The sequence below is a fragment of the Periplaneta americana genome, chromosome 3 (genome assembly GCF_040183065.1).
Source record: "Periplaneta americana isolate PAMFEO1 chromosome 3, P.americana_PAMFEO1_priV1, whole genome shotgun sequence".
NCBI classification, from domain to species: Eukaryota; Metazoa; Arthropoda; class Insecta; order Blattodea; family Blattidae; genus Periplaneta; species Periplaneta americana.
The window spans coordinates 142,336,289-142,360,377 of NC_091119.1; the positions used below are offsets into that span (position 1 = coordinate 142,336,289).

General features: G+C 35.3%; 1 protein-coding gene across 4 annotated transcripts in view; it reads right to left on the reverse strand.

Annotated features, from left to right (window-relative positions):
• Window positions 1-24,089, reverse strand: part of shop (sulfite oxidase) — a 41,082-nt gene that overhangs the window by 16,885 nt on the left and 108 nt on the right. Inside the window, exons 1-5 of one of the 4 annotated variants that reach the window (XM_069821714.1) lie at window positions 23,818-24,078; window positions 23,185-23,226; window positions 7,582-7,766; window positions 2,355-2,651; window positions 736-895 (exon numbers count right to left, since the gene is read on the reverse strand). In XM_069821714.1, coding sequence (XP_069677815.1) covers window positions 736-895; window positions 2,355-2,651; window positions 7,582-7,766; window positions 23,185-23,213 — 671 coding nt within the window. In that variant the 5' untranslated portion in view covers window positions 23,214-23,226; window positions 23,818-24,078. The other 3 variants (XM_069821713.1, XM_069821712.1, XM_069821711.1) reach the window with 3 other exon arrangements.

Consider the following 24,089-nt stretch of genomic DNA (forward strand, 5'->3'; position numbering starts at 1 on the left):
TCTGAGTTATAGCCTGAAACATGACGGTGTGTACCAGCACTATGTTGGTGCGTGTGAAGCAGTGTGCTATGATCGAGTTTTTTACAGGAGAAAATGTGCCTCCAATAGACATTCATCAGAGATCGAAGGCTGTTTATTGTGATCAATGTGTCGACATCAGTGCTGTGCGACATTGGTCTGCTCGTGCTCGTAATGAACCTGATGCAACTCTCAACTTGTGTGACACAGGCCACGGTGGAAGACCACATACTGCAACTGATGACGCTCATTGGAATCGTGTCAATGAACTCATTACAGTGAATCGTCGCATAATGCAGGAACACCTGTCAATCCAGTGTGGCATATCAAGGGAGCGTGTGCAGGTGATAACTGCAGAACTGGGATTCCGGAAAATTTGCGCATGATGGGTGCCTCAAATGCTCCTTTCTCACATGAAACAGAAGAAATTGGACATTTGCCAACAATTGCTTCTGCGCTATGAATGAGAAGGCGATGAATTCTTAAAGAACACTATCACAGGTGACGAAAGCTGGGTACACCACTTCGATCCCAAAAACAAGAGATCAATGCAGTTCCACCATAAAAGATCATCTGCATTCAAAAAGTTCAAGGCTGTGCCATCAGTAGGCAAACTCATGCTTACAATCTTTTGGGATATTCAAGGTGTGGTGCATGTCTGAGAAGTAATGTAGCCACTCAAACCCAATGTCTACAAATACAGTATACCATACTTACGAAGGTGTAATGAAGCTCTCAGTCAATAACTCCAGTGGTGGTTCGGCATTGTAAGGTTTCACAGAAGCTGGCTTTAGGGCCGGATGTCTTCTTGGTTCTTGACTATAAGGATCTTCCATATTTGAAAGAAGATGTGAAACTTCTTCTTCTTTCAAATTACCTTAAAAATTTACAAAACATTTTCTCATTAATTTATTTTCATCACACCAACAGTAATCTAACAAGGAAGGCTCACTAAGCGATAATGGATTTTCACAACGATTTTTTCCTTCGTATGTTCCATTTAAAATAAGAAATCTCCCTAAAAATTTCTACATCCTTCAAGATATGATTTTTCAATATAATTGCTTGACACTCATATCTCCATTTCCATCATGAAGAAGAAAATGTTTAAGGCCCCAAATGTTATGGCTATAGGCTTTGGAAAAATCTCATTCGGAAGTTTTCTGATAGTGTTTTGTTACTTGGCACGAATATTATATTGCATCAGAGATATAAGGTGATAAAATTGCAATCCTTAATACAATCAATTTTCATCTCCTAGATATATGTAAAAATGTTTTAAATATGGCTGGCATAAATCTGGGTACCTTGACAACAAACTTGATAAATTCGTCACTCCTGTAGAATTTTATTTTCACATTGATGTAGACTGTGAGAAACTAACTTGTTGAAATGTTCATGGTGCAAAGTTCCACTGTGTTTTGAGCATTTTTACAACTGTTTCCATTACTGTGATCAGTACAGTGAGTAATATCAGATATGCTTATATTTTCTTATCATTTCTTCATACACCATTCTATAGTAAATTTCATGAATATTATGTATCTGATATGTCATTTTCATTCTGACATTACAGTATGCAGCTAGTTGAGATTTATTGCCTGATATGTCTAGTACATAGCACTGTTTGCATTAGCTGTCATAACTCTGACTTGAAGAATTTTAAAAAATCATATCTCGAAAAGTTGTCCCTTTCCAGATATAGAAATTTATAGAGAGGTTTCTTACTTGAAATTGAATGTCTGGGGGAAAAATCGTTGTGAAAATGCATTATCACTTGGTGAGCCTTCCTTGTAAGTAACATTTCAATATAATTATTTCATAACTTATTTATTTATATCTTTTTATTTGTTAGTTTGTAACTTGTTGGATTCTTTCACTGTCTCATAGATGGAGAAACATTCAACATTTCTGAGTTATATATCTACACCATTGTTAGAAAAGGCAAGGAAAGAGTACTCAAGCAAAATTTGGGAATTGAATCACAGTCTAGTATATACAGTCACGAAACTCTATATATAATAAATATGCATCCATAGATAGTTGCTAACCACTAGGATCACTACTATCACCTCATTACAGACAATGCAAAATAGTACCTGCACAGTCTATTGTCCCTATCAACCTCAACAACTCAAGCTTCGTGGCTGTATATACTAGACTGTGATTCAACCGTGAATCTGAATATGAAGCTAGTAGTCTAGTGCATGAATAAATTGCTGAATATCTAAATTACAACAACAAGAAATGAAAGACAAGAAGGAACAGGTAAAAGGAGTACACAAGGAATGGGCAAGTAACGGAAAAAACCACAGATTAAAAATTATTACACCTACCAATTCTCCACTGTTCCAACATTGCAAGTACAGTGGGATTCTTGTGGACAGCATACAGCAGCCAGAAAGGTTCCAATGATCCCCCAGCTGCCATGAGTATTTTATCACCACCTGGATGTTGGTCAACAAATTCTGTGATGTCATACACTCCATGCCCATAAGTAACCCATATCCTATCAGGTTTAGTAGCATGTTCTGCTACTTCAGCCAATGTGTAAATAGGAAGACCTTCTTTCAGCTGACCCGTCTGTACCATACTCGTTGGAGATGCCGCCAGCAGAGCTCTCTTCTTCCTATCTAAAAGACAATGGAAGAGTGAACTGGAATGAACTGCAGTATACAAAAATATATTTACATTGTAAGAAGCTTTCAGCAACAAAAATAATGTAACATCGATAAAATATACTGGTCAGAAAAATGTTTATATAATTTAATTTTATTTGACAGGGAACATTAAAAAATACTTTGTTAAGAGAGGATGTCGTAGTCAGTGATATAGGGGTAAAACACTCTCAGGATGCAAAAAATTCAACTGCAAGTCCCCTGGGAGGGACTTTAAACTGTGAGTCCTGTGTCAGAGTTTTCCGGCACGTTATAGGCCTCCAAGCCTAAATTAGAGCTTGTGGACCAAATTTCTCCTCTTTCGCATTCTAGTAATACATTTGTTATATATTAAGTGGCGTTTGAGATGATGAACTTGCCACTTGTCCCTCTGCCCCTGTCAGCAAATAAGTGTAACTAAATATCTTGTAGGTACTGACACCTCCATCAGAGGGTACTTACAGTATGTTCAGCATTGGAACAATGGATTAAATACATACAAGAGATTACAGAGTAACTCTGAAGAGGATAATACAGTCTCAATGCTGAAAGTATTGAAAATCCTCGCATTAGGTTCAACTATTTTTTCAGAGGCAAGTAAAAGTTACGTTTAACAAACGCAGATTTAAACTACAGTATCTCCGAAAATATGACAATATGCAAGTAACGTATTACCTATGTTTTAGCACGGTTCCATTTTATTTCGTTTACTATTCCAAATCACTTCATAAAGTAATTTCAAATAAATTATTTCTTTGATGTGTTGTACAGTCTTGGAAGATGAAAGCTTAAGGTGCGTCTCCACTATTAAACATTTAACAACAACATGTTAAATGTTAAATTGTTTACCGTTAACATCCCAACATGTTTATTGAACATGTTAATGCTAATTTCATTTAACACTTTGTCCACACTGTTAAACATGTTAAACTTGACTTTCTTTGCGTAGTCCACCATAAACAGTCTATGAGATTTTAATATAGATAGTGTTTTATTTTCAAACCTTGGACAATGGACTCAGATGATGATCTGACTTTTGTAATTGCCTCTATTGCCTGTTACAAGGCTTTGAAAAGGAAGAAAATGAGAATGTGGATGTGGCAATATCTTAGTAAAAGACACTATGCAGGATACATTCTAAACGAGCTTAAAGTTGAATACAGTATCAATTTGGATTCAAAAACTTGCTGAGAAAGTCTGAACATGATTTTAATATAGTGCTGCAAAAATACTTCCTGTTACATCAAAGAAATGCACAATTTAAGAGCAGCCATTTCATCTCAATTAAAAAAATTATAGCACGATTGATTATCATAGGACCTACGACATGATAGGTGTTAAAGGAGTGGGTAATATCGTATAATTATTCTTTCCCAAGTTTTACGAATTTTAACATACATCACCAAATACAACCATTACTGACGTCAACATAGCATTAACGTTTAGCGTATGAAGAGAGTGCGAAAACTCTCTATTGTATTCTCGAGAACAATTAAATAATAATTCCAATTCTCTAAAACAGTCGGCCTTCTTAGTTTTGCCCGTGTATTCTTTTGCAGACACATCCCACAAACAACGCCTTTCCATCAGTGCATTAATTTTATTCTAATGTATTTTCTTTCGTCCACTCCATTACTTCAAACAACTTACAGCCAACACCAGGGACCAATGATAGTATAAAAATGATCAAGATAAGCACCACAAAATCGGAACTTATAGTTGTTGCTATGGAAACTGTACGAACTTTGCCGAACTGTACCGATCCTGCACGAGCAAATGAATTGACTTGACATGTTTTCCATTTCTGCTGGAAAACACGCCAACATGTTAAAAATGTTAAATTCAACATACTTACTTAACATGTAAAGTCAATTGAGACTTGAAATGTCCATACACATGTTAAATTCAACATGTTATATTTAACATGTTGTTGTTAAATGTTTAATAGTGGAGATGTGCCTTTACTCTGGCAAAGGTCAAGACAGAGAAATTTATATGTCCATACAAAAACTGAGAAGGCAAACTTGAGGTGCAATGGGCTGAAGCTCATATTATGAAGGAAGAAAATAAGAAAGAAAGCAAGGAGGGGGGGGGGACGAGAAGTCGGATGAGACAGAAAAACAGACAACAAAAGAAGAAAGAATACTTTTAGAAAAGAAAGGAAAAATTTAGGACGTTCATATAAAAAAAACATCACATATAAAAGAACCCACAATACAATGGAGTAGTTGTAACAGCAAACAGCACTGTGATTTCTTTTGTTTGCATAACAACCAGAGAACATGGGGCATTATCAATTTACGAAGGATGTAAACAACTAAGTATGTTAAGTATGAAAAAAAGGCATGATCGTCCAAAAATATATATAAGAAAGATAATATATATTTCAATATATTATATTCAAGGGATAAATTAGGTACAAAATAAACATTCCTTCCCTAGTTATGTGAACCAGGTGCTGCCCAAAGTTGGACTTCGATAAATTCACACTACACGAGATCAGTCATTTTTTGTGTCTAAGGCTGTACATATTGTACATATATGTATGTATGTCTGTCTGTGTGTATGTGCATGCAGGTGTATGTATGTATGTATGTATGTATGTATGTATGTATGTATGTATGTGTGTATGTATGTATGTATGTATGTATGTATGTATGTATGTATGTATGTATATTCTCTCAATGAATATTTGTTGACCATCACCACACAACAAACGAGAGAGATAAACTACACTCAACCACAGCCGAACTAGAAATTAGTTATGAACTCTTGTTATGTGTTTACCAAAAACAGCCAAACATATGTCCCCACCCACTGACAGGGCGAGGCAGTGACCAGGGCAATGACCGGGCAAGCACTCAATACAAAAAACGAAAGATCAACTTCAGAAGCAAAAGACAGAAACTCAAAATATGAATGAGAGAAAGTGGATGAGGAAGTATGAATAGGGGAACGAAAAAATGAGTGACAGAGGGAAGAAAAGGAATTGCAGCAGAAAGACAATAAGAATAAGAACAGGTAGAGAAAAAGAACCAGTATCATATGATAATGTATAAGACCTGAAATGTTTTAATTGAATTTTCGTTAAAAAAAATACCACAATTCATGATGACTGACTCTCAATATCTACCAAAAGTTAAAAGCTGCTAGTTAAGACTTTTAAGTTATGCCTACTATAAAAAGTATTACTGCATCATTTCTTGTTGAGACATACCACAGAATCAGCATTATTAATCTTTTTCCCATTATTGGCTATTCCATAACATTACGAACGTGATGGTGCATAAAATATATTACCAATACCTCTACTTAGAATCTAAACATGAACCATTAAATCAGTGCACAGTCATTTCATTTATGGCAAATCTGTCAATGAAAAATGTACTATTCATTCAAAGATTATAAAAATTAATCTATCTCTTAAAGGGAAAAATGTTTGAATGGATTTTTACATTTAAATGTTATCTAATATAGTGTAGGCAAATGTAATATGCATAATTTTATCTGCATGACTCGAATAGTTTACTTTTCATCTTCAGATATTCGCACAGTGCACTCGGGAGTTGCCTGTCTGTGTATAATAATTTTATCTAACTTCTAACCTTGAAGCTTGGTTCACAGAATCCTAGCAATAAATTTTATACATTCCTTTCATACATTATTTTCATATGTCATAAAGAGCTTAACTTAAAACTACACATATGAAATTTTCCAAGAACTAGCTACTCTGTTTGTTACAGTACTAAAGTTCACAGATCAATCCTTGGTAGGAATATGTTTAGGTAAATAAATAACTTTAAGAGAATAATAAAATCATCTGCAATGTTTGGCAAATATACGTGTGCTGTGGAAAGGGAGAAACATTAATCACTGTAATTCTTTAAAATTGTTTACTATTGTCACCAACATGGCAACAGAAGTAAGAAAATAATATAACTGGAAGCTGGGTTAGATTAGCCCTGGGGTTATCAGCAGTTACATATTATATACCAAACAATATGTAATTTCTGACGTTGAATTGAAAGTAATGCATAAATTACATCACACACAACTAAACAACAAAGTCTACACTCGAACTATACAACACAAAGCCCCAATCTTGGCAAAGGTTTCGAATACTGATCTTACATTGTGAGGACATTCTTTCCCAGATGATGTTTTTATTGAAAACCAAGAAACATTTAAGTATTCCCTACCAGTAATCAAAACATTCATAACCTCAATACAAGACACAAATAAGATCTCCACCTACCATTTGTTGGTCTAAACTGTTATATATATTTAGTTGCTTATTTAACGATGTTGTATCAACTACAGGATTATTTAGCATCAATGGAATTAGTGATAGCAAGATGAGGCCGAGGATTCACCATAGATTATCTGACATTCACTTTATGGTTGGGAGAAAACTCGGAAAAACCCAACAAGGTAATCAGCCTAAGCGGGAATTGAACCCACTCTTGAGCACAACTCCAGATCAGCAGGACAGCGCCTCAGCTGACTGAGCTATGCCGGTGGTTAATTGCTTTAAAAAAGGAATTCACTATGCATATACCGTATTACGATCTTCAATGCATTGCCTGATTTTCTTAAAGTTCAGAAGAATCATTAGAAAAGATTCAAAGTAGAATTAACAAAATTTCTCTACACTCAATACCTTCTATTCAACTGATAAAAGCTATCGTAAATTACTGGGAATAATGATAAATAAGTAGGCCTACCAAATACCTTTGCCCTCGGAATTAAAAAAAATACATATTTTACCAGTAGACTTCTCTCTCTCTCTTCCTCCTCCTCCCTCACTCAATGTTTCCAGCTCAAGTGAATGGATAGATATGAAGTCCGTAATATGTATTTAAATGTGATTAAATACGTATATCTGTACAGGCCTTAGTAATCTTACCTCCTGCATAGTAATATATGCAAAGAGATGCAAGTGTTGTACCAGTCACTAAAGCTGCATATGTCAGGTATCTTCTGTTATGTCCACTGCCTCTGTCCTGCTGGTTTGAATCGTGTTTAAATTCTCTGCTACTGCCATAGCTCCATACACCGAGGACAGTCTGTGGTCGCTGATGTAGCAAGCACCTATGTATGTAAAATAATAATGTAACAAATGTTTCTTTTCATTTACTAGTCACAATTACACAATGCAATTATACACCCCTTGCCTGACTCTCCAAGAAGAACCAAACAAAGCCTTTGAAATGTTACATCAATGCACAAGCAATTCTATAAAAGTAACTAAAATAGTTTACACGTAGGTATACAGAGTGTAAAGAAATAAGAGCAAATGTTTGAGTAGCAAAGGACAGTGAAAGGAACAAAAAAAAATTGACATATCACATGACGATTCTTGCAATACAAAAATTCGATGTTTTTACTAAATATGTTATTAATTGTTCCATCAGAATAATATCTGTTATAGTGACAATTAATATTTGAGGAGAAAAATTCGCTCCAGTGCCAGGGATCGAACCCAGGTCCTTGGTTCTATGTACCAAGTGCTCTGACCACTGAGCTATGCCGAATTCAAACCAGAGCACCGGATCGAACTCTCTAATTGTCACTATAACAGATATTATTCTGTTGGAACAATTAATAACATCTTTAGTAAATTCGTCTCGCTAGCAGTTTATGATTCTGTACAGATTGCTGTGCACTTTATTGCGGAATCCCGGCCATTAGTCACTCAGCTGAGTGCGCTTCTTGTGTAATGGCAGTTGACTTGAAATATAAATGTCAATGTATATGCCCAACTTGGAGTCAGGCCACAAAAGGGAAATAACACTGTAGTAGGAGAGTTTGATCCGGTGCTGTGAATTGAATTCGGCGTAGCTCAGTGGTCAGAGCGCTTGGTACGTAGAACCAAGGACCCGGGTTCGATCCCCGGCGCCAGAACGAATTTTTCTCCTCAAATATTAATCCATGCTTTTAGTTTAAGTTGTATTGCACTTAAATAAATGAACTAGGAGGAACTGATTCATTGAAGATCTTCTGAAGGCAAAGAGCACTAACCTTCCTGCGGACAGCCTAATATTGTAGGTGTTTACATGATGTATTCCTTCCAAAAACATGCTAGCTCGATACATTGCTAATTAATGATCAAACCATTTGAGTAACGAAAGAGTTTCAGAAGAATTTTCAATTGTATTTATATTGATTTTATCTATCAACTGTTCAAATGTTCGCAATTATTTGCCTAACATTATATGACAAATTATCTAATCAGAACATGAAATATTTCAAATATGACTTTTTGATTACTGAACAATAATTAATGCAATTGTTTCAATAGTTTGCAGATGGAAGTTAATCTACAGACAGTAACAGATAACATATATTTGAGAAAACCAATTTACGTGGGTAGATAACTTTTAAGTGGTGTAACAAAGTTGAAAAGGCAAAAGTAAGGAGGCATATACTCGTATGTTAGGACAGTCTACCAAAGTATTAGTGAACATTTTAAGGAAAATTAATCACTGCTACGTTACTATTGCTAACTTCATTTATGTATTGAAGATACGAAGCTATTGCATCATTATATAACTTCAAAATTATATTTATAAACGAATGCAGATAAATAATAAAAATATTAATGAGCATGTCAAGATTAATGTTGAAGTAGAGGAAAAAAGAATCAGTGATATTGTAGTGTATTGATTACATACCATCTCGCTCATTGTAAAATATTTAATGTTGTGATGTACTTACAATATTTAAACTGTGTTATGGTAGAAAATATATCCAATTTTCACACAAAGCATAAAATAATCCTCACAATTATTGTAAAATGATCAGAGTGTCCTAATGGCTAATGAAAAATGACGAACAGCAATTCTTCACTTAAAGATCATTTTGAACTACAGGAGACCACTCTTATGTATAGGGTATTTTAAAAGTCAGTTCAAACATCATACCGCTATAAATATTATAATATTTGAGATATGGAAAAAACAAAAACATTACAGTGTTGGGCAAACAAGGGGGTTTACAAAACATTGGGAAGATGTCCGCCATTCTCTTGTTCAATGTACAGCATTCTATCTGCGACACCATGCACAGCATTTTGCAGATAATGTCTTGGAATATTGGCAATTTCTTGCGAGATGGCATCTTTCAGTTGCAGTAGGTTTGTTGGATGTGTCAGGAAAACTCGTTCTTTAAAATAACCCCACACCAAAAGTCGGCCGGATTGAAATCTGGAGATCGCAGAGGCCACATTGTTGGAAAGTGCCTACTGATGACACGATCGCCAAACATCTGCGTAATTAATTGTTTTGCATGAATAAAGATGTGGGTTGGAGCGCCATCTTGCATGAAGATTGTTTTCCATATCGTGATTCCTCAGTCTGGAGATGACGAAGTTCAGTAACATGCTGTAGTAGTGCTCTCCTTTTACTGTAACAGTCTCTCTTATTTCATTATTATCCACACCCGTGGAGTAACGGTTAGCGCATCTGGCCGGGAAACCAGGTGGCCTGGGTTCGATTCCTGGTCGAGGCAAATTACCTGCTTGAGGTTTTTTTTGGGGTTTTCCTTCAACCCAATATGAGCAAATGCTGGGTAGCTTTCGGTGCTGGACCCCGGATTCATTTCACTGGCATTATCATCTTTATCTCATTCAGACGCTAAATAACCTAAGATGTTGATAAAGCGTCGTAAAATAATCTACTAAAATAAAGAAAAAATTAATGGAGTTAACACGCGTAATTGAGGTTCGTTTTCCGACCAAAGTCTGCAAAATGCTGTGCATGGTGTTGCAGACAGAATGCTGTACATTGAACAAGAGAATGGCGGACATCTTCCCAATGTTTTGTAAACCCCGTTGTTTGCCCAACACTGTGATGTTTTTGTTTTTTCCCTATCTCAAATATTATAATATTTATAGTGGTTTAATGTTTGAACTGACTTTTGAAATATCCTACATATAAGATTAACTGCTGAAGAAAATGAAGTATGCAAACATCTCACAGAATCTACTGGGAAATTTATGAAGACCTTGGGTCAGAACCCAGCAACTGCATTGCAATAAATGACATAAAATAAGATTAAAATTATAAATATTTTTAACCCGCTGCAATTTGGGCTATAATATTCTCCCAAAATATAATCCCATTCTGTTCCCTACAGCACGAGGTCTCAAAAGATGTGTCTACTTATGTCACTGTATTTGAAATTTGCTACTGGTACAACTAAATGCAAGAATCATTTAATATTTCCCTACTAAACATAACATTCTTTCTATCGACACATACCAACTATGCTAATAAATAGGTGTTATTAAAATGATTAGTGATTTAGGTCTAATTAATGAATGTCAGCGTTGATTACTCTTTGCATCCCCGTCAAGTGTTTTAAAACACAATAAAATGACCGTAATTAAAACAATGGTGTCATTGTAAAATACTACAGTACATAAAAAAAAATAAAAGTGATGTATTTGTGAGGTAATGCCAGTAAAATTAATAAATATTAGTTCCGAAGAAAATGCAAAAAATTAATTAATTGCATAAATAAATAATTAAATAATTTAAAAAGATCTGCCAAATCGAAAGAAAGATACAGGAATCATACTAGTAAAAGAGAGTTATTACAAATAACAACATTCATAAACGTTATTTAAAAATCACCTTAGTACATAAGTAAGGTTGTTACAAAACAAATATTACATAGATGCATCAACAACAACTTTCTGTTAACAGCTTTTCAACTACAGTACCGCTAACTTGGTTCTAATTATTGTTCCTTTTCAGCTCTATTTACCACAACAAATTTGCAACAAACTGAAGGCATCTTGTTAGTGTGTATGTAGTGTTTGCCTAGGAAATATGTCACCATTCATTACATTCCTTAAGCCATTTTGGAAGTGATCTCACCAAACCATCACAGCTACTTAGAAAAACTGTTAAGTATGACGTTCATATTATATGAGGAAGCAGTTACCTTCGTACTTATTGAAGGCAATGACATAATCCACAAATACAGTAGTAAACAACAGAAAAACATGAAATCTGGATTTGCACTTACCAAACCAATTTAAGCATGCATTAAGAAAACATATATATTTATGTAATTAACTCCTTCCCAAATGACAGTAATAGGAGAAATTCAGGTGAAAAAAATATGTAGGTACTCTTAATTATCTCATCTGCTTCGAGAAAAAAAATGGAGGCCATCACATTACACAGAATTTCAAGCTAATGGTATTTGCAAATTTTGACCATACACTGGTTTTAATAATGTTTTTTGAAAATTTTAACTATCTTGCAGACATTATTTTTGACCGCTAGTAGTTAAAGACAAAGCTTCCATTTAAGATTAAAATTATTTTTAAACACAGAAAAACAAGGACTTACTAACTTACTGGTATTTTAATACACCTCCAAAAAGTGTCATATAAATTACATACTTTCATATCTGACCTAATAAACTAATAAAGAGTAACTAAATTTCATCCAGAAAACACAATAACAGGTGAAGCAACAACATCTAACAGTAGGCTACATTAAAATGTCGGTATAACGAAATTCTGAAGATAGTGAAATTTCGTTTCATTGGTACTTCGTTAAATTAACCAAATACAATATAACAATACAACATTCAAGCCATGCGCTATAATATTGAATGCTGAAAGTGTACATGCAGTGACAGAATATTTCGACTGGTCTTTGTGTGCTTGTCTAAACAGTCTTCTAAAGGCACTCTTAATAATTTTCAGCAAACACAAAAGCCTATTACAGTACATACAAGGTGCACTTCAAAATTAACGCATACAAATATTAAATTTATGAATTCTTCAAATTAATCACGTATGTAATAACACATGTACCTAGTCTTTTTTGTTTGCATTCACACTGTTGCTATCATTAAATTCATTTTTCATAACAGGTTTTTAGGAATGTTGTTGATTATGTTTTTAGATATTGGTACACTGCAGAACCCAAACTGGAATTTGTGGGTACCTGAGATTAAAAGCTCTGTACTTCATATAATGAGCAAGTAAAATTCTGAACATGCAGAGAGACAGCACGTCAAAAACAGGGGATGCTGCAAACACGTATTTTCGCAAAAAATACAAAAGTGGATACTATTATTATTATTATTATTATTATTATTATTATTAATATTATTAAAAATAAATTTATTTGGTTATTTAGCAATAAGCGCTAAATACCGTACTAAAGTGGATATTTTGTTATAAAGATGAATTTTTATCGGTTATTTAAGAATGAGGGCCAAATAGTGAAGTGGGTATTTCATTACCAAATATGAATTTTTTAAATTAATTACTTAACAATGAAGGAGGATATTTTATTATTATTAAAGATGACTTTTAATCTATTATTTAACAATGAGGGCCAGTGATAGCATAGTGATTAAGGTGCCATGCTACAAAGCCAAAGGTTGCCAGTTTGATTCCCAATGGAGTCACTGATATTTTTTTCAAGTGATCTAACATAAGTTGCACTATGGACCTGAGATCTACTCAGGCTCTAACGGAAATGAGTACCACAGCGTTTTCCTTAGGAGTAAAGGCGGCAAGCACGTAGAATTGATATTCACATTGCTACTAATGCTGATTGTCTGCAAAGGCGGCAACCTTAACCTTCCACCTGTCCCTGTGTAAGTCTATAGCGTGTTATAGAAGCTGTACACTGGTGGAATTAGTAATATTAAGGTGGTGTTTGGCGATAAAAGTCCGAGGATTCGTCATGGTATTACCTGACATTCACCTTACAGTGAGTACAACCTCAGGAAAACCTAACTATGGTAGACAATAGCCTAGGTGAGATTCGAATCCATGGTTGAGCACAGCCTTGCAGCAAAATTCCAGTTATAGGTGGATTAAACACACTGTGTAAGAATTAGAAAAAGTGACTATAAATCATGTGGAGTTATCAGTGTAGTACGAGACTGTTAAGAGTAATGTTCTTTCATTGCATCTATTATGTGATTATGCTCAGCAATTAATTTCACATAATATTAAGTCGTCTCTGTAGTAGTGTAGTTTTTTGAAGTTTGATGTTTTGTAAGATTTTAATAATTTTCTTTAGTTGGGAAATGCAATTTACTACATGCTATTGTTATTATTGCTAATTGTGAGCAACTTGACATTATCAAATTGTTAATGCAAAGAATATAAAATAGAGGTGATAAAGTTTGTGATTATAGTCCTAAAGCACTAGAAGAAACAGTATTATAAAACTGTTGCCATGGCTCGAAAAATAGGTGAAGTCGAGGATGAAGGTGTCCTTAGTGAGCATGTAGCACAATGATGGTTCCTGAGTTTCAATAATGAAGAAGGGAACAATAAAGATTTACAACATCCTAGAAGACCTAAAGTATGGAATATTGATATACATGCAGTTTTGGAAGCATATCCACAAAAATGTACTCGTAGGTTGTCAGAATAACTTGATGCCTCAAAAGATACGATACACTGCCACTTTAAGACGCTTAAGAATATAAACAAGTTGTAAATCTGTACCTCATGAATTGACACCTGAACAGGCTCAATGCAGAGTGGATATGTCATCAGCTTATTGCTAATCTCATTGATGATAGATTTATCAGGAAAATGTCACATGTAATGAAAAATGAGAATATTACCACAGTCTAGTATACACAGTCACGAAGCTCAATATGTAGTAAATATGCATCCATAGATAGTTGCTAACCACTAGGATCGCTAATATCGCTGCATTACTGTACTCCAACCATGAGAAAGTCTCTGCGGAATGAGACGGAGCGGGGTAATGCTGTGAATGAATGTTGATGTCATAATGTCACACACGTGGGTACTCGTATCTCTATTGACTAGCTCTCACAGCACAAACCATAACATTGATACACACATATCTATACTACCCTAGTTACAAAATTAGATCACGGTTAATCTCCTGGTCTTTTAATCTCTCCATACAGGAAATAACATATGCAGGAGAGCACATGGTTTTTAAACTGACGTTATAACGGTAATATTATCTATCTACTTCGCTCCAACAGATGACACAATAGTAAGCACATTCCTTTCACAGTTGATCTCCTGGTTGGAGAACAGTACAGACAATGAGACATAGTACCGGCACAGTCTATTGTTCCTAGCGCCCTCACAACTCAGGCTTCGTGACTGTATATACTAGAATGTGATATTACCTCAACTCTGACACCTCAAAACAGTGGGTTAATCCCTGTCAGCTTGCCAAAGTCGTCACTGAACAAAATCAGTTCAGCCCCAAAGTAATATTATGTGTCTGGTTGAGTTTTGAAGATGAGATTCACTGGGAGTTTGTTCCAAACAGATGTGCAATTGATGAGGGTTTTTATTGTCAACAGCTGGAAAGAGTTCATGAAGTTTTAAGAGAGAGCTACCCAGCATTAGTTAAAGGAAACAGAATTCTCCTGCAACAAGACAATAAGAGACCCCATACTACTCAAACAACCATGGGGAAAATGCAGGAATTGGGAGAAACCAGACTGCTGCCATAGCCGGCATAAAGACCTGATCTTGCATGTTCAAATTACCATCTGTTTCGATCCATGGTCCACTTCCTGCATGGAAGAAATTTTCAAAATTTGGAAGCCATTGAAATGGGTATCACTGAATTCTTTGCATCAAAAATCACCACGGTATAACAAACTTCGCTGAAAAATATCTCGAGACCATAGAATCTAACTTCCCCTACTTTGAAGATTTGATTAATTTCTCGTCACAACACACTCCAACTGAAATTTTGTTCCAAAACCAATTTCTGTACACAAGCACTGATGAGAGGTATCATGACATTCACCCTGGTTGCAAATGCAAAGACAGAATTCATGGACTACCATTCTGGTGCAGAGGTACTAGAACTCAAAGTTCCATTGGTTTTGAGCCACAGCTGAAGTAGTTTTTGCAAAACTTGCTAACTGCAAAATTTGCAAATTTGAGATTTTGATGAATCTGTTAACATAAGGCAGGCCTCTACATGATGTTAAAGGCATCTTAGTAAAATTTGATTATTTCTCTTCATTGTAGTGTTTCAAAGTGAGATCGTTTTTCCAAAACTTGCTTTCTGCTATGTGAGAGTTACAGAAAAATTTTGCTTACTACAGTGTTTTGTCTCTCCTGTAAAATTTAGTTTTTTTTTTTTTTCAGTTAGCAAGTTTTGCAAAAACAGTCCTCAATTCCATATCGGTACTTTTTTCTTATCTTTTCTCTACTAATCTATCACGCTCATGGGTTTTAATTGTGCAGATCATTCATGAAGCTATCTATATCAGCCAACAGATGTATTAATCCCATACATAAGCGTTTATTTCAACAAACACAGACACACACAGCGCTTTCCTCAAATAATTAGCTTTTATATTATCAAGCCTTTTCAAGGTTGCAAACATTTGATGAAGTCATATTAATTCAACAGCATATGCTACATTTGCAGCAACTTTAATATGGAGTAGGAGTATTGGTGTTTCGATCCCAACAATACCAGTTTTTTTTTTTTAAATTTCAGCTGTTGTTTTCATTGCTATTTAGTTCTGGCATTAATGTGTCCAGTAAACACATTCTGATACGTGGAGAGTGAGGTTCCATTTATCTGAAAAAATTTACAATCTCCAATAATTTGTCACACATTCCTATATCTGTTTCCTCCTCTACAGAATTTCATTATCTTTGTTTTAGACCTATTTAGGAGGAGATAGTTTTCCTTTGATCATCCGACTAGCTGCTTTCATGCTGTTTTCGAAAAACCTTTCTGTATAGGCAGCATAACCATATTGTCGACACCAATTTATTGTAAACACACAATAACGACTTCCAGCAAATGCAGACTGCCAACAATGGACAGAGAAAATACAAATGCATAGAAGTTACAAAACAATTTAATTTCTTTTTTAAACAGAACAATGGAAATGTTTAAGAAAATATTTCAGAGTTATAAAATTGTAAAAGATGTATTGGAGAAAGTGATGTTTTCATTGAACATGATAACAATGGTCAGTGGATCCACAAAGGGCAGCTATAGCAATCTCCTTTATTTTCACCTTCTTCAGGCCGAACCTGATCCAGGTGGTGATGAAGTGGTTGGGGATAGTTCCGTGGGCGCCAATCATTAAACCAATTACTTCTAAACCCTTCAAGGCGTATTTGCCTTGAAATATGGAATTGTACCTCCACTGTGGCTATATTCTATATGTCATAGAGATACTGAAGATTATCGGATTTAGAGAGTTGTGTTGTAAGACAATTTTGTGTGAGTGATTTCTTTAGAACTGAGTGCAGCAGTGCTTGTAGACTGGGACTAGGCTTTTTTCGTGAGTGTTGTCAATATGTGAGTGTTCTATCTAGAAATACGTCAAAGTATTATACTGTAGTCACGAAGGGTATAGGTTGTGCTAGATTGTACAAGAAGTTGTTTAAATGAGAGAAATGTTTTGTAAAGTCAATGGCCAGAGATTGCTTCATTTTGAGCCGTCACTTTGTGATAGTTGAGTGATAGAATCCAGAACTTTCTGTAGTTGGAGACATCCAAAGAAAAGGTTTAAGTTTGTGTAGATTACAGTATCATTTGCGTGTAATCCTTTTTATCATTTGGGACTTGTGGGTATATTGTGAAGGTAAACACAGAAAAGCACTCCGCTCCCTGAGGCACTCCTGCTTTGATGAGATGTAGATTTGACGTCAGAGGTTCATCATGTTTTGGAAATAACTGGACAGTAGTTTGACGTAGAAATGTATGGAGTTAGAAATCGAATCTGTATAACAGGCCATCAATACCGCCAAAGGTTTGTAGTACAGGGAAGCCTAAGTCTGGGAAGCAGATCTCCAACACTCGCAGATAACATTCTTGCCATTTCACAGCACCAAGTGAATTTCCGCGTAACTTCTTCTTCTATGGTGCTATGGTCCTTTTAGTTTAACCTTGACCTTCCTAATGACAGCTTCTCATTCTTGGGAATCTTGGGTCTTTATCTCCATCTTTTAACCCCAATCTTCCTTATATTATCTTAAGAGTAATTGTTTCTACAGATGAAAGGTTGTTAGTCTTCTGAACCAACCTCCAACCCTCAACCTGGAGGACCAGGGACTCTTCTGTTAGGCCCACCACATCTTAGTCGAGGTGTACCACCATTTTACGGTGCCAGGAATTCGCTTTCACCCTTCCACATGGTGGGATTTGCAGGTAGCACTTGCATTGCAAGCTAAGACATAACTTGGATTTTGTTAGTTATACTAACTCGACATCAGTGTAGTCCTCTTTCGCGTAACTACAGAATTACTTTTTTTAAGGAAATGCAGAAAGTTTTGCCTGAGTTTCTGGGCAGTTGCTCACAATGTCATTATGTTCAGATACATGAGGTCAGGAAAACCAAAACACTATTTGCCACATTGCAATCTCACGGCTCGTTAAGAATGCTAGTGCCTTAGGTTTGTTTTAAGTTCAGCCCAAGACACTTTGCATCACTTTCCAAGAAGTAAAATACCCGACTTTATTAAAAAAAATACGGTTTAATTAGATTCATTCACTGTGTTCTCCCCAAAGGCAGGTCTTTCACTACAAATCCAGCATTCTCGAATCTTTCTATTTTCTACCTTCCTCTTTGTCTCCTCATATGATCCATATATCTTAATATCTATCACCTGATATCTTCTTCTGCTCCGAACACTTCTTCCATTCACCATTCCTTCCAGTGCATCCTGCAGTAGGCTGTTTCTTCTGAGCCAGTGACTTAATTAGATGCATGTATTTAATTTTGCTTTCACATAAAATAACTTTACTATTTAACTTTGCTCTAGAATATGTCATTAGGACAGTACAGGATAACAGAGAGGGTATGGAATTGAACCGGTTACATCACCTGCTTGTTTATACGAATGACATAAATATGTTAGGAGAAAATACACAAACAATTAGGGAAAACACGAGAATTTTACTTGAAGGAAGTGAGGAGATAGGTTGAAAGTAAACTCCAAAAAACAAAGTACATGATTATGTCTCGTGACCAGAACATAGTACGAAATGGAAATATAAAAATTATAAATTTATTCTTTGAAGACGTGGAAAAATTCAAATATCTTGGAGCAACAGTAACAAATATAAATGACACTCGAGAGGAAATCAAATGCAGAATAAATATGGAAAATGCCTTATTATTATTCAGTTGAGAAGCTTTCGTCATCCAGTCTGCTCTCAAAAAAGCTGAAAGTTAGAATTTATAAAACAATTATATTAGGCTTACTAGTTGTTCTGTATGGTTGTGAAACTTGGACTCTCACTTTGAGAAAGGAACAGAGGTTAAGAGTGTTTGAGAATGAGGTGCTTAGGAAAATATTTGGGGCTAAGAGGGATGAAGTTACAGAAGAATGAAGAAAGTTACACAATGCAGAACTGCATGCATTGTATTCTTCACCTGACATAATTAGGAACATAAATCCAGACGTTTGAGATGGGCAGGTCATGTAGCATGTATGGATAAATTTAGAAATGCATGTAGAGTGTTAGTTGGGAAGCAGTGGGGAAAAAGACCTTTGGGGAGGCCGAGATGTAGATGGCAGAAAATATTAAAATGGATTTGAGGAAGGTGTGTTATGATGGTACAGACTGAATTAATCTTGCTCAGTATAGGGACCGATGGTGGGCTTATGTGAGGGTGGCAATGAATTTCCAGGTTCTTTAAAAGCCATAGTAAGTATAAAATAATTACTGTCCCACATCATATCGTCGTGCTCTAAGCCATCATGCCTGGACTCACATTATAGATGATCAATAGTTCGAGTCCTTATAGAGAAGGCTGGTGTATGGGATTGATGCCCACCCAGCACTATCATGAATTTGGGGAGCTATGATAAGTAGCAAAATCCGGTTTTAACAAGCTACAACGCTAGTGGAGATCATCATGCTGACCACATATTACCTCCATTCTGGTTGGATGATCACTCACTTCTACTGAGGCATCTGGATATGAGACAAGCAGTCAAATAGTCGGCCTTGGCCCTTCGTGGGCTGTCATGCTACAGATTACTTTATTACTTTATAAAATATCTATTGGAATATTGTAAACATTTCAAAATTATCTTCTTCTATTCACTATGATCGGTATATAGGTAAATATTGAAAGATATTACTTATATAGGGACTATAATGTGATTTTAAAGTATATTCCTTCCAATCAATTAACCAGCAGTAGCCTACTCAGGTGGCTGAAAAGGATGTAGAAGTTCTGTGAACATTCAAGCATGCATAACAGTAACTTAAAGCTGAAATCGCAATGAAACGTACACACACTTTAATATATGCAAAGGCTGTAGTAATGAATTTCTCTGTGGAAAATGTTTTACCCCTTTTACGAAATAATACACAGTTTCTTTTGTCAGCTTATTCTACATGATACAAAAATAACAAAGAAAATTATTTGCCTTAGAGTAAATCACACTCTTATGTTGATTTCAAATAGGCTACATAACCTATAATGTTTTACTGAAAATGATTACATTTCACATGCATCAATACTGAATAAATTGAATTGTACAGACCCAGAAACAAAATTTTGGCCTAAATTGGTGGTGGTGGTGGTGGTACATCTAAGAAAAGTAAAAAAAATGATACAGTGGTTGATATTTCGGAAAGTGAAAAGTTCAATAAATGTGATGATGGAAAGTATATGACAGTGCAGTGCAGATATGCCTTCAGATGTTTGAAACAAGTGGTCGGATATTCAAAGCTAGTTGGTGTTGTAATAAATTACTCTACACATAATTCTGTAATAGCATGTTGCATTACAGTTCCCTTTATTAAATAATTTACAAATTTTGTAGTCACTTATTATTACTTTATTTCATATATCTGATATTAAAATTACGAAATTTTCGGTCATTAGGGTAAAATGACACCACTGGATATAAGGTGAGTACTAGAATAATATATTATATACTTACTTACTTACAAATGGCTTTTAAGGAATCCGCAGGTTCATTGTCGCCCTCACATAAGCCCACCATCAGTCCCTATCCTATGCAAGATTAATCCATTCTCTATCATCATATCCCATCTCCCTCAAATCCATTTTAATATTATCTTCCCATCTACGTCTCGGCCTCCCCAAAGGTCTTTTTCCTTCTGGTCTCCCAACTAACACCCTATATGCATTTCTGGATTCTCTCATACGTGCTACATGCCCTGCCCATCTCAAACGTCTGGATTTAATGTTTCTAATTATATGTCAGGTGAAGAATACAATGCATGCAGTTCTGTGTTGTGTAACTTTCTCCATTCTTCTGTAATTTCATCCCTCTTAGCCCCAAATATTTTCCTAAGAATCTTATTCTCAAATACCCTTAATCTATGTTCTTCTCTCAAAGTTAGAGTCCAAGTTTCACAACCATACAGAGCAACCGGTAATGTAACTGTTTTATAAATTCTAACTTTCGGATTTTTTGACAGAAGACTAGATGACAAAAGGTTCTCAACCGAATAATAACACGCATTTCCCATATTTATTCTACGTTTAATTTCCTCCCGAGTGTCATTTATATTTGTTACTGTTGCTCCAAGATATTTGAATTTTTCCACCTCTTCGAAAGATAAATCTCCAATTTTTATGTTTCCATTTTGTACAATATTCTGGTCACGAGACATAATAATATACTTTGTCTTTTCGGGATTTACTTCCAAACCTATCACTTTACTTGCTTCCAGTAAAATTTCCGTGTTTTTCCTAATCGTTCGTGGATTTTCTCCTAACATATTCACGTCATCCGCATATATACAGCCTTCTACATTATATGCTTAAACCGTCAAAAACCAACATAATGCATAACAAAGATAGGGCAAGATACGATTGTGTTAACAATAATGCCTACGAGATGTAAGAGTTGTTCAAAAGTGGCATATGCGAACAGCTGGAGACTTCTACATAATTACTATATGCCCACACCGATACTGTGCACTTAAGCCTAGCTAGGTACTGTATGGGGGTTGAGTACCGAATGTTATTAATATAACTAAGTTTTAGTCCAGTGAAGCGCCATGAGTTTGCTGGTGCAAGCAGGGGCAGTAGAGGGAAGGACCTGCAGCGGTTGGCTGATAGAAACACCACCAGGAATGTTCATTGGCACTCACTGCAAATATGGTGGCTATGGGAACAGCTAGGCCTAGCACAAACACATACATACACCCATAAGCAGAGTACGAATTAACGGGGGGGATTTCCCCCACTGTTGAAAAGTAAGTTATCCCCTCTCATAAATTCATATTAACATCCCTGCCAGGGATAACTTCTATCCCCACTCACAAAATATAATTGTTTTAATTCGAGTATACTTTATAAAGTACAGTATAAAGTAAGCGAAGATGATGTATTATCATCACCGGCAAGCTGACAACAATCAATAACTTAGGAATTACACATCTTATCTTAAGCCTGTTCATGGATAGACCTATAATAATTATTATAATCAAGATGTAAGACAAGCAACTCAGTGCGCCCAAGAGGTGAGCCGCATAGAACGAGGATAATAATAATAATTTTACGTATGGTATTCTCTATCTAGGATTATATCCCCCCCCCCATCAGAAATATTAATTCGCACCCTGCCCATAAGTATTACCAGTAGCAGAATGCAGTCAGAAAACATCACACAGGAGACACAATTATAAACAATAGAAAGTGTATAAAAATAAAGCTAAACGATTCATTAATTCCAAATTAACTTTGATTCCTGCTGACAGAACATAACTATAGGTTTAAACCACGTTGTTAATAATTAATGAATTAAGAGATGGTGATGGTAATGGTGGTGGATGGTGATGATAGTTGTGGTTGTGGTAACTAGTTAGCCTATTATGATCATCTCTTGTTTTGCTAGCCTAATGTTGTCTTATTACTACAACATTATCCCAAATGGTTAACTTCATCTGGTTTCATGACCTAAGTCAAGTGAAGTCTTCAACTAGGCCTACCGGTATTTCCTTTCTGATTACCTAGGCCTAGAATAGAATAATGTAACGAACAGATGAAGTTATAACAGGCTTAAATAAGCAAACCGTACCTACTTATTGCAGATGATCTTCATAATGATAGGAGAAAAACTTCTAGGCTAATACAGGTAACTTACCTGTTAGTGAAGTTATAGACCATTTTAATATGGACTTGCCTATTATTCTTCACAACATTCCAGGAATCAGATTTTATGCACAATCTTTAAAATTTGGGTTCGGCTAAACAATAGGGGCTATGTCCAATTTTCACAATATTAGCCAGTTTATGTTTAGATCTAAATACGCTAGGCTACTCTGACCACTGGAAGGTCGTCACATTTAGAAAAACAACAAAGGGATGTTTTGAAATGGCACAATTAATTATAATTCCTGGTAGAGCTATTCCGACATTCATATAAAAACCTAAAAACACAGCGGAAACTCTTACGATCGACATGACAAATTAAAATGACATAAAATTTTACTTAAATATTATTTGCATGCTACACAAAGTCCATAATTCTACTTTCTTTATAACATACCTCCGAATGATAGGGTAGACATTTGCCATGCTTGTTCTGTCACTGAAATCACATGAGCAAATAAACACAAAACGGTATCACACCCGACTGCTAGTGGCCAACGACTGTTCAATGTTGTCAACTAACCTCTATATAACTTAGCACTATATTTTTATTGGCAATGACTTCACATTTGCTAATCAGTAATGTTTGTTTAAATTGAAGAGCCTTTATAAACTTGTCTAACATTTATCTTTTACTGTTTGTTACTTCAATTTAGCAAATAGGTTAGACAAACTGAACAGGTTAAATTTTTACGTGTACAACATTACGGGACACAAATTCCTTACCAGTGTACACTGGATAAGTAAATCCGTTATGTATTCCCCACTTATATGATACGATAGGTTTAATACACTAAAGAATGTACAAATACTGATAAGACTTCAAACATGATAGCATTTCACCCGTAAAATTTTATGACGGTTATAAGCGTTTTATAAATCGAGGAAATTTAACACATGACAATTCTCACTTAAATAACTATGTGAAGTCAATTTTACTTTGTCTAATGTAAAACACGATTTTTCTCATACAATGTAACACATAATTATTATAATAATTAAATAAACGCATGTATAAAAATGTCAACACCTTCCTTGCTACGTCCGATTATAATACAGCGCAAGGCAATGACGTTCTATGTCTCATGACGTAGAGCCGCTAGGTCACTCTTGAGCACAGTGTTGACAATCATAACAAAACAATATTACGTAAATGCAAAAAGCGTAGCAATATTGTAAAATAATCTTATTCTTCAGACGTACGAATGTTTAGAGAGGGATGTCAAAGCGCCTGTATTACGTGCTCATACTACAAGCAATACAAATCCAACAAGGTTCACTTTTCAGCAAGATAAAATACAG